Raw genomic sequence first — 12,216 nt, 5'->3', positions numbered from 1 at the left:
CAAAAAGCCTTCAGAAAAACGCCTCTCCATCACTTCCAACCCCTGGGCAGCAGTACAGTGGGTGTTTTATGGCAATCGAATGCTATTACACCCTTGAAAAATGGGAAACTGTGAAAATATTGATACAAATTAAGACGTGGTCAGGGAAAAACGAGCCGGCCGAGCGAGGGAGGCGGAATGAGGGCAGAGATTGAGTGCTAATAGGAAAAAGGTGTTAAAGAGAGTTTGGGTTAGAAATTGAGAGGGAAAGACAATAAGACGCGGGTGTGGGCTCATTACTGTGAAACGGAGCGGTGGCAGTGTAATTACCGCAGGACCACACAAGAGAGGAGCGGAGAAGAAGGCCAGGAGGAGGAGGAGGAGGAGGAGAGAGGGAGGAAGCTAAACAGTGAAGCAAGCAGGAATAAAACAAGACGATGCTGTCAAAATAACTCTCGAATTTCATCCCGAGCAGATGAGGACAGGCCGTCACTTCTGAAGACGGAGAGGAGTGCCCGCACGCTTTGGACGACAGATTGCTCCAGAAAACACATCTCCACGCTCACTGCCTCTCAAAGGAGATGCTGCAGCAGGATTCCTGGCCTGCAGCGGGGGCGGAGGCCAGGAAGGGTGGAGCGCAAAGTACCATTTGTGCTGCTGCCCAGGCACCTCGGCACAGGAAGAAAGATTAGTCTGCGTGACTTGACACCTGAGCCACTGAAGCAAAGGAGATCTGTCCTGCTGCTAACTGTCTGCACCTTTTTGCTCGCATTCTTCCTGGCCTGCTATAAGTGACCAAACTCGTTGACTCAAAACTTGAACTTCCTGGTTCTGGAAAAATCTTCAGTCTTGGCCACTTCATTTCCCAGTTGCTAATAGGCCACATGAGGACACAAACCCCCATTCAACTGAGCATTATTCATAAAAACATCCATTTTAACTCAAGTAATTTAAACTCCTTCACTTCCTTTTTTACCATTTTATCCAACATCTACTTTTCTAGTCATTTGTATCGTTTTACCCACTTATGTGATTATCATAACATGAAACAATCATCTAATCAATCATTGTTTGGCTCATTAAATCATGATTCTACTGAACTTCCACTTCCAACTTTTCTTCTTTGCTCAGATCTGTCTCGACCGTGCTGTGGTCCATCTCTCGGCTTCCATTTTTCTGGGCTTGTTGACATCTACGAACACGAGGTCAACTCTGAAGCATCTACAGCATGTGAACTCTGTGCATTTGTTCTTCCTGAAGCTATTGACTCAGATATGGTGTAATAAGCACATTTAGGTTCTTCATCGTTAATTTTTTCCATAAGAAGTGTGATAGTGAGTTTAAAGGTCATGTGATGTGCACTTTTCGGATTTATCATCCAAAAGTTTGATCATTCTGCTTAGAGAGAGTTCTTAAAACCATTGAAAGCTTCAGAACAGTTTGTACGTTCACTTTGAGATCAGATTATTTTGTCAACTGCACCTATATTGCCTTTGGTCCAAAATAAACATCTTTAAACATCTTGTAAAGCCTCAATTTAAATCTATTCATGCAGGTTTGGGTGAAATTAGTTGGTCTCCAGTCAAAGAGAAGTCTCTGAGATGAGCCCGACACACTCATGTGGGTTTGCCCAATCCATTGAATCATGGGCATGTGAGATGTGTGTGTGTGAGAGAGAGTGGGAAATGAATGAAGGGGATAGTGAATGAAAGAGAGAGAAGAACAGAAAGAGACAGAGAGAAAGAGAGAGAGAGAGAGAGAGAGAGAGAGAGAGGCAGCAGCTGTCTGCATGGATGACCTCAGCTGCAGCTGTTGCCCCCCCCCTGCCCCGCTGCCCTCTGTATGCCAGCCCGACTTTGAAGTTCAGGTCAGGACCGATACAGCTTTGGATCACATACCGATAATGATTAGTGGAGAACGGACCTGGCAACATGTCAACGTGTTGTGGGAAACTAAATATATTTTTGTGACTGCTGCTGGGATGCGAAACTTTAGAGGAACAGAAGGACAAACTGATTTTTTTAGTGCAGTTTAAGTGATATCACATTTGAGGCTATTAACTATAATATTATAACAACCTGGAACAAAGATGTGTTTATTGACGACTTTGTCTGTAATCTATAAAATCGTTCAGTTTTCTGCAGCACTTCCTTTAAGATTCACACTTTGCTGCAAAAAAACTTGTTATAATATTTTATCTAAATTCCAAGACTGATGTAAACAAAGTAAATGATCAACAGTAATTTAGATGCAGAAAGTAGTGGCTGGTAATTTCTGCGTGGGAGCGTTTTACTTGTGCCCGTCTTTGAAGAAGCCGAAGCCGGGCAGAGAGAGATGCTTTAGTCAGATTCTCTGGACGGCAACGCTGCCTTAATCTCCCTGTTGGCATCTGCTCTACTGACTGAAACCTGACACACACACACACACACACACACACACACACGTCTCCATGACTTCAGACGACATTACATTAACTTATGCACATTTACTGGAAACTTGCTCAGACCTTATTCATAACTGCTCTTTACCTCAACCTGACCTTAAAATGTAATAATTCATGTTATAGAGACGAGTCCATGTGAGCGGGTGAACAGATTCCGATCCCAACAACATGCGTGATACCGAGACCACACACACACACACACACACACACACACACACACACACACACACACACACACACACACACACACACACACACACACACACACACACACACACACACACACACACACACACACACACACACACACACACACACACACACACACAGTGCATGTGCCCAAACACATGGAATGAGAGGGTTGTGTTGCAGCTTCCTCAGACACACACACACATGGGCACATGCACACACTGACTGTCCTCGCTGGCTATTTTGTTTACAAGCTTGAGAGTTGAGGGAAGCGGCTATTTGAGTCCCAGTTTAGACAGAAACACACACACACACACACACACCTGTATTTGAGCAGCAAGGTTGTCGTAGTCCACAGGGTCACAGACCCACAATAACCACATAACAACTCAGTGTTTGTACAAGTGGAAGAAACACACGCACATGCACACACCCAGACGTTCTGACAACCGCCTGGAAAATGATAACATAGAGAAGAAAAAAAGAACAAAACACAACAATGTCTCTTTCATAGCGACGTCTGAATCGAGTTGCAGGCAAAAACATGACATTCCACACTGCACTGACGCAATGTCCAACACACACACACACACACACACACACACACACACACACACACACACACACACACACACACACACACACACACACACACACACACACACACACACACACACACACACACACACACACACACACACACAGCAAAAACACAAGCATCTCTTTTAACAAATGCCTCATTCATAATTACACAATAATTGTGGTCACCGACACACAAGCATAAAAAAAAACTCAGACAAAAGCAGAGTTCCATTGTCTGGGGACCTACACAGCCTTTAGTACAGTGTAATGGCCCCGCCAACCTAACCTGGCTAATTATATCCTAGAAAAACTCACAGGGCCGCGTCAATGGGAGCGAGAAAGCATGTGAAATCTCAAAGAAAGAAAAGAACAAGAAAGAAAGAAGAATTGAGTTCCGAAGATCGAATGCAGACTTAAATTAAAGGGAAGAAAGGAACAGAAATAAAAGAGCGATTTACTGGTGGATGTCTGTCATCATCCACAACCACTCGGGGAAAAAAATACACAACTCTGAACTGCTTCAACGTGAGACTTTTCTGTTTGATCACAAATCTTCCAAAAAATAAGTCTCATGCGCTGGATCGATTTTTAGCCTAATTTGGTTTTTAAAAAATGGGAAAAACTCATTTGTTGCCACAGTTATATCATTATGGAATTATTACCAGAATCGCCAACACCAGTTCAACTGCGCTAAATCAACGCAGTCATCATTTAAACATTTAGAAAACCTGTGAGCCACCTCCTCCTCCTTTTTCTTCTTCTATTGACTAATACCATTTCCTGCAATCGGTCCGTGCTATCCAAATAAGGTGATTTCCCACTGCACTTTCACATCTGTTATTTTGATTTGGACTAAACTGAAAAGTCTGAAGTCAGCAGTCTGACCCAACCAGGAAAGTGGGAAAGCCCCCAAGATCTTTATAATAAGACACTTACCTATGATGATTAATGTGTAGTTGATGTTCACGCTGCCAAAGCCGTTGATGGCCTTGCAGATGTAAGTCCCTGCGTCTTCCGTCTCCACCTCTTTAATTCGCAGACCGTGCTGCAGCACCCGGAACCGCGTCCAGCCGCTGTGGATGTTGCGGCCGTCTTTGGTCCACATGATGAGTGGCGGGGGGTCGCCCTCCACGGGACAGGGCAGCTTCATGGTGCGGCCGATGCGGATGCTCTGACGGTGGGCCACCCGCTCCGACACCCTGGGGGGGCCTGGATGAGAGATGACGAAAGAGAGAGCGAGAGACTCATTAAAAGTTCTTAACCACGACTCCCACAACAAATAACCGTACAAATACGACATGAAACAAACAGGAAATATCCTTTAACCTTATGTGATTTTATAATGGCTGCACTCAAATGTCGACATTTCTACAAAGACAACAATAAAATCCCGCGGGAGCAAACACTCGGCCAAGCGGTGAGTTTAATATGAACTGAGACGTCGCGTTGAGACATAAAAATCAGGCGTGACCTTGACCAATCAGTAGCTGCTCGACGGTGAAACTGCACACTAGAAAAACAAAAGGTGCTGGAGGAGCAGACAGGGTGACTGGAAGAGAGGGAAAGAAAACAGAGAGAGAGAGAGATGGAGAGAAGTAGGGGTGAAGGAGAAAGGAATAGGAATGCAGGGGAGGAGGAAAGGAGAGGAAGGAAGGTAAGGAGAGAAGAAGGGAGGATATGAAGGGGACGAGGAATTTAAGGGAGTGTGTGTGAGGGGAGAAAGGGGAATAAAATATGGCCGAGTAGGAGAGGAGCACAAAGAAAGACAAACAGGAAGAAAGAGAGAGGGATGTGGGAGTTCAGCGTCTCATTACTGCTTTTGGGTTAAAACAATAGCCTCCAAATATAGTCCTGAAAACACAGAGTGGCCCGAACAAAGTGTCCCGACTGGCCACAAAGGGCAATTGTGTGTAAATGCATCAGAAAACAACCGACTCCAGGTCACGTCCTGGAGGTTAAACGTTTGTCACAGGAAGGACAAAGGGAGTGTGATTTTAACAATGTGCCTGATAGAGGCTTATCAGGCTGAACACATATGGCCTGATAAAGACCAGGAACACATGTAAACACGGCTTGAAACTTACACATCTGAGGTTTGGTACTTTCTTCTTATCACAGAAAACTAACACAGCCCGATGCCAGATATTGTATATGGGGACGTTTGGTTTGTCCTTGTGGACGACTGGTTTAATAAACAGCTGCAGACTGTGAGAGGGGGGTGTTTTTAAGCAGATTTAGCTGGTTCCTGCAGGAGGAAGGGAAAGAGAAGTTGAGGTGTGGTTGCGGAAGATGAACAGGTGGTACTACATCCATCCATCCATCCATCCATCCAACCATCCCTCCATCCATCCAACAATCCCTCCATCCATTTTCTCAAGCAGGATATTCCAGACACCAATGGTTAAAATCTATAAGGAACCGTTTTTATTTGCCATTTTAAAAACCAGGGAAAGACACGATATTGCCAGGAAAACTTTTCTGCCATCAGCAAATTGTTTGTCTATTTCATTTATGGATTCACTACCAGAGGATCTTCTGGAAATTCTGACAAAGACTTTCACATTAATTCTCTTCAATGTGCAGCTGGCGATATTGGAGATAAATTCGGTGTCTTAGAGTAATATTGGCTAAATTAATATGATTATAAAAAAGGGAAAAGTTACAGCAGCAGTCTTCATGTATTTGCTGCTGTTTAAACAGGTCGACACAAAGACGGATGAATGCAGATGTGAATCAAGGTGAAATGTGTGAAAAAGACATTAGTCACATGGAGGTATTCACATCAGTCTCTCCTCCTCCTCCTCCTCCTCCTCCGTCCTCCCTCCATCCTCATCGCTCCTGGACAGATTATTGTGCTTGTTAAACTGTGTGGTTTTCTCATCAGTGGCCTGACAGCTCACTCGTTCTCATTTTCCTTCCTCTCTACCTTGATTTCTTTCTTTCCTCTGCAGCCTGGTTATTAATCCTGTGTTCTCCTGCTGTTCGTTTGCCATTTCTTTCTTTTATGCATCTCCCTGAACACATACATCATCTTTCTTCTTTTATGTTCCTTTCTACCTATTTTTGTCCCATTCCTTTCTCTACGTCTATAATGTCCCTTTAATGTTCATTTTCTTCTTTCTATCTATTTCTTCTCTTCTCTTCCTCGGACGCATTGAAATCTCATTCCCCTGAACTCTCCCTACTCCCCTGCTACCTCTCTCTTTCTTGCCCTTAACCCCTCGTTTCCTCTGCCTCCTCCTGTCCTCTCTCCCCCTGTCATCACTCCCATCGACCTCTCCGCCTCACTCCATTTCACTCTCTTACTCCCCGCTCTCCCGTCTTCTCTTTCGTCACACTCATTCACACCAAATTCTTTGTGCTGTGCCATATTTCCTCTTTTTTTTTTCTTCTTATTTTCTCAGAGCCTGATTTACTCGTCCCCTGCCCCAGATTTGCACACACGGAGCCTCAGCTTCCCCCAGAGGATCACGGGGGCAGGACCTCGAACTGAACCTCTCAACTTTCAACAGTTAACCTCTGCTACACTCTCCCTCCTCACCCACCTTTCCTCCTTCCCATCGCGATCCCCCTCCTCCTGCTTTTGCACGGTCCATGACCATAGAAATGTCTTTTAAAATCTGTCTCCTGAGGTGAAACTGAAGCGAGTAAAAAAATCTATTCTTCTCTTTCATGAGACACAAGTGTGTGTTTGTGTGTCTCTGTGTGTGTCTCTGTGTGTGGGGGGTTGCTGCATGTGTGTAGGTCCTTCCGGACATGTACTGTATGTGCAGCTGAATGTTAGTTTACGTATAAAAAGTGGCAGAGTTACTTTATTTTGTCAAATTACACTGATTATGTGCCTTTGTGTGCTTCAGCATCTTTGTCCGTTTATCTGTTGGGTTGCCTGCATCTTTGTGTGTGTGTGTGTGTGTGTGTGTGTGTGTGTGTGTGTGTGTGTGTGTGTGAGGGGGGGGGGGGGTTAAGAAAATTGCAAGGCTAGAAAACGTTTGTCTGTTTAGTCCATTTGGGGCTTATGGGCGCTCCTTTGCTTAAAACTGACTTCCCACAACAATAAAAAGTTGTCTCTGCGCCTCCAGATGCTCGCACATATTCCGTGCACAGCCTCCCTCTCCTTTCCCTTGATGAAGCAGGGAGTGTGCAATAAGTTAGATGTGCATACCTGACATTATGCAGCTTAATGACAGGAAAATACAGCTCGAGTCAGAGATACACTTCTCACACATGAGGCAGAACCCTCCAGCTCTGAGCTGAACACATCATCCTCCTCCTGCTTGGACCGAGAGAAAGTCTGAAGGCCAAATAAATCAGTTCATAAGCTCGGCTCTTTTCACAGTTACACTCAAAATGAACTGCTCACTTCATTTCTTTGGACAGATTCATTTTGGTGCCTGAAATTATAGAGGACTATATACTGCATAGTATAGCATAGTATATTATGTTTTTAACCTTGGAAATAATAGTTTAACTTAAAACAACTCAAAGTCCAATTTCTAGTTTTAACCATAGACTGAAAATAACGATGGACAACATGACATCTCCCCAAAAGTGAAGCCAAAGCCTCTCAATCGCCCCCTAGTGGCTGGTTACAGTATAGATCATAAACCCTGCCTCCTCCATCATAGCAGATGGGACATGGACAAAATGAAAAACTGAAAATACACATCAAATATCCTTTATAAAGATGATTTCTGTCATTTCAGGCTCCAATCTATCCAATATCGTGGCTCCAAATGACATCATCGGCAAAAGATGGCAGTGTTTGTATCAGGGTTATTTTGGCTTCGTTTCTGGGTAGTAGTAGAAGAGAAGATGTGTTATAAATACACAGTGGGACTCATTTAAATGGTATAAATAGTTAACTAAAGTCTCAGTTAACTAAAGTCTGGACTCATTCATGGGAGAAGTGGAGCAGCCTGGTGCAGCAGGCAGAGGCAGGAAGTTACGTTTTAATTCTGCTGCGGAGATCACGTGATTTCGTTTCCAGCACATCCACACCGTTGTCATCTCTTATCACCACAAACTCCCTTGACATCTTTATCGGTGTCTTATACTTGTGTGGCTCCACTTTTTCACCAGGAGATATTTGTTTCCTTTTTGTTTTATTTCATTTTTGCGTCTGTCGCTTGTTAGAAGCATCATCAACCCCAGTGGATCCTGCTGTGATGTCACATCGGAGTCGAGGGACTTTATGCAGACTTTATACTCGGGGGCTCTCTCTCGGACATTTGCATTCACCTCCTCCGCAGAAAGTGTGGAGTATCTCTGGAGTTCAATTCAAGTCTGAAAGCAGCTTAACAAATCCAGTATACAATGGTCCAGTGTGTATTGTGTAATATAGTTTGGTCTAATCTAACCTAGTTACAGTACGTCTGGTTCTAGTTACAGTAGAGCAGGTTTAGTAGATTCCAGTAAGATCAGTAGATTTTTATCAACTCACACTTTCACTCTTTTCTTTGGTTGTCTATTCTGCATTCTTTTTGAAATTTAAACTCCAGCTAACGTCTGAGCGGAGTGCAGTTTTTTTTTTAAATCAGAGTCACTAATGCCTTTCCCAGACATTTCCCCGAGAGAAAAAAATCTTAATTCCACAATTGGCTGACAATGAAGGATTTGTAATATACTTTACATTTGAGGGAGAACAATAAACACCTACTCTCCATCACAAGGACACATGTGACACTTCTAGAAATCATTTAAAAAAACTTCTTCAGTGTCTGAACACTTGAACGTTTTTCTCCTTGATGAGAAAATACCTGATAATTTGGTCAATTTATGTGCTGCCATATTTCGTGTGACTCTTTATGTTTTGGTTTTGGATCCAGAGTTTGGTCTTTTAATCCCCTTAACGTTCCACTGGTCTTTGAGTCAGATGGGTCCAACACCGAGTTGTTATTGGCAGGGACGTGAGACTGGAGCTGGAGGAGAGAGCTGAGGAATGCTTTTGATGGAGAGCACTTAACAGCGGGACACAGTGTTGATGTACTGCGCAAGGTAGAGGTGTGTGTGTGTGTGTGTGTGTGTGTGTGTGTGTGTGTGTGTGTGTGTGTGTGTGTGTGTGTGTGTGTGTGTACCGAGCTATGTGTCACTGTGTGTTTCTGATAAGACTGGAGCACAGTAACACAAACGGGTCCTAAAGAGGTCATCATTATTATCCCACCAGTTACAAAATAAACTTATTTCTATGTTGTACTTTTAACTAAACCCAGTTCATAAACTTGGCAGAAGGTTTATCCCTTCACATTCTGCTCCAAGGAAAATTTCTGCGTGCTGCTGAAATTACCCGAATACACGTGAGTCTGATATTTATGCAACACTTTGTTTAAACCGTGAAATCCTCTGCCGTTACGCTTGTGTTTCTGAACTCTCTTTATAAGCCTGGATCCAGTTATCACATTTATTATGACCAGTTCAGTGAGATTTTTGGTTGCGTAACACATTGTTTGAACCAACTTGTTGAGTTAGAGCATTTTCACACCTGAGAGTCCCGACTCAGGACATCTGATCAGGTAAGTGTTGGTTTCAAGTTGCAAATATGGGAGCCTGCTACAGACTTTTGTGTGATATACGTTCGTCCTGTCGTCATAAATAAAATGCTTAGGTACTCAAACAATCCTCAAAGATTTATGTGTTTGTAGATGGGCGTGCATCCGTCATTGGTGTGTTGCCAGTTCGGCTAATGCATTTGCAGACAAAAAAAACAGTCTCTCCATTTGAATGAGCCATGGTTGAGTTTGATCCGGACCAAGACCACCTCTTTGGGTCGGGCTTAATTTTTGTCTATTTGGTCGGACGCACTTTCCACACCTGTTATTTTGCTTGCACTGACAGAATTAGCACAAATAAAACATGTCTGTCCTCTTCCATCTCTGTCACTGAGACACACAAACTCAAACACACACTCCGTTGCCCTTCTCGGGCCTGAGGCAACGAGCAGAGTGATGGGAAGACATTAAGTTTCCTTCCTCTGTCGCGCACGTGCTCACACAAAAACACACTCGCTCCACCGACACTTTCTCATTTTGACCCAGTCACTTCCACCTCATCAATAGGTCAACTGCTGCTTGTTACTCCGTCCTGACAGTTAACACTGGGCCTGAGGCCGGGGAGGATACGTCAACGTCACTGAGGGGGACACACAGCAGAAAAAACCTAAGGCTGACACTTGTCTCTCTCTCTCTCACACACAGACACAGAAGAAAAAGAAAAAACACAGCGGCCAGAAAAACGTTGAGGAATCTGCTGAGTGGTTGGTACGGCAACCTGATCCTCAGAGTTACTCCCACCATCGGCTTCCTGAGAGCACACACTCATGAAGGTGTAAAAACCTTTTGTATTCTTGTATTTATTCATTTTAATCTGGTATTTTATTGCCTGATAATGAGTTATATGGTTTATTCTGTTGCTACTTCCTTCCTTATTCTTTCACATCCTCACCCGTCTATCCACCTCTTTCTGCTTCTCTTCTATGAGCCTGGATTTATTGTTCCACCTCTCTTTTCTTCTTGCTGCAGCACCTGTCTGATTTTCACCTTTCCACAAGTGAGATTAAGAATAAGAGCCCAGGCTGTTGTATAGAGGAAACCTACCGAGCAAGTTGAGGAGGAGGAGAAAACCTTAGCTCACCTCATTCAAACAAACAATGCCCAAAATGTTCTCTGCAAAATTGAGTGTAAAAATGAAATAAATGACCACATGGCCACGTCGTTCCTTCCAAAAAAGCAAAGAGCAGTGTTAACATTTCATCTCAACATCCTCTGAAACCTGCAGCGTGAAGAGCAAAATGTACCACAGACCTTTTCCTGTCGGGTTTTATACTTTGCAAAAAACAATAAATTTGCTCAGTTTAGTCCTGGCCTGCAAAACGCAATGATTCATTTCTAATGCCACACCCCCCCTTCAAATGAATCACGGAGAAGATTTATGAAAACGACTCATTTAGTCAACTTGGGCACGAGGAAACTGCTTTGATGGAAACAATTTGCCGTTTCACACTGTGGGAAAAATGTGTAGATTCGCAGTTAAAGAATCAATTAAATCTCAACGCCCACAACTCGTCGGTGCAGCTACAACCTGAAGTTATATCTTGCGGCCGACGCACTGAGGTTCATTCATGCACTTTCAAAAGTCAGATTCATAAAACTGCTTCCAGCCTCAGGTCCAAAAATAAACACTGCACTAGTTTCATTTCATAAAGGAAAGATGGAGGATTGTCAAACACTGGAAAGTGGGAACAAGGTTTTTGAGGAAACTGAGACCATAAAGCTGCACAAACCACCAAGAACCTGAGGGCAGTTGGAGCCGAGAACATTCTTTTAAAGCTTGTAAAGAGCTTTTGAAAAAAACCACATCATGCACAGTATGCACTTGTGTGAGGGTAGTAACACGTTGGGCCAAATTAAGGAAAGTGATTAAAGTACAGGAAGGGAAGAAAGATGAAGTTGTGCGTGAAAGACAGAAAGACAGACGTACACATGGAGACAGACGGCTCAGGAATGGAGACACGACAGGATCAAGAGACGGATTTAATCCACTCAAACAACTACCTGCTAAAATTGGGGATTTGCAGGTCAAGTGCAGGCTGGACAAGGAACTGACATCTTAATGACTACCTGCGATAAAGTCTGTAACAGAATGTGCTTTACTTTCCATGGCCGTGTATTACGTTTACATCCTGTGAGACAAAGAGAAGATTGACAGAGAGACATCCTGAACGGTCCATTGACGTCTCGCAGTCACGACTTGTTTAAACCTGATCTTAACGTGAACGAAGACACAAAACCTTGTTTTCTCTGTTACTTCTGTCTTTGGATGGAGAAGGAGGGGAAAGGACATTTTACACCGTTTGACAGTGAGCATATTAAAATGCCACCTGTCGGCTTTGAAGACGGAGCCGCCAAAGCATCCATGTGACCTGGCGTGGTTTTTTTAACATTATGGATCAAGTTATAAATACACTTCCTACGTCTTAACTCCCCAAACTACAAAACATGTGTTGAAATAAAGAGGAGACTGCCTGATGA

At 43.6% G+C, this 12,216-nt stretch overlaps 1 protein-coding gene across 2 annotated transcripts in view; it reads right to left on the bottom strand.

The window, feature by feature from the left end:
- Nucleotides 1-12,216, bottom strand: part of fgfrl1a (fibroblast growth factor receptor like 1a) — a 70,038-nt gene that overhangs the window by 39,032 nt on the left and 18,790 nt on the right. For both annotated transcript variants that reach the window (XM_034597760.1, XM_034597759.1), the window contains exon 3: nucleotides 4,130-4,402. In XM_034597760.1, coding sequence (XP_034453651.1) covers nucleotides 4,130-4,402 — 273 coding nt within the window. The remainder of the gene's footprint in view (nucleotides 1-4,129; nucleotides 4,403-12,216) is intronic.

The sequence above is a fragment of the Hippoglossus hippoglossus genome, chromosome 10 (assembly GCF_009819705.1).
Source record: "Hippoglossus hippoglossus isolate fHipHip1 chromosome 10, fHipHip1.pri, whole genome shotgun sequence".
Classification (NCBI taxonomy): Eukaryota; Metazoa; Chordata; class Actinopteri; order Pleuronectiformes; family Pleuronectidae; genus Hippoglossus; species Hippoglossus hippoglossus.
The sequence above is the reverse complement of the archived record's forward strand: the minus strand, read 5'-3'. Positions and strand labels throughout refer to the sequence as shown.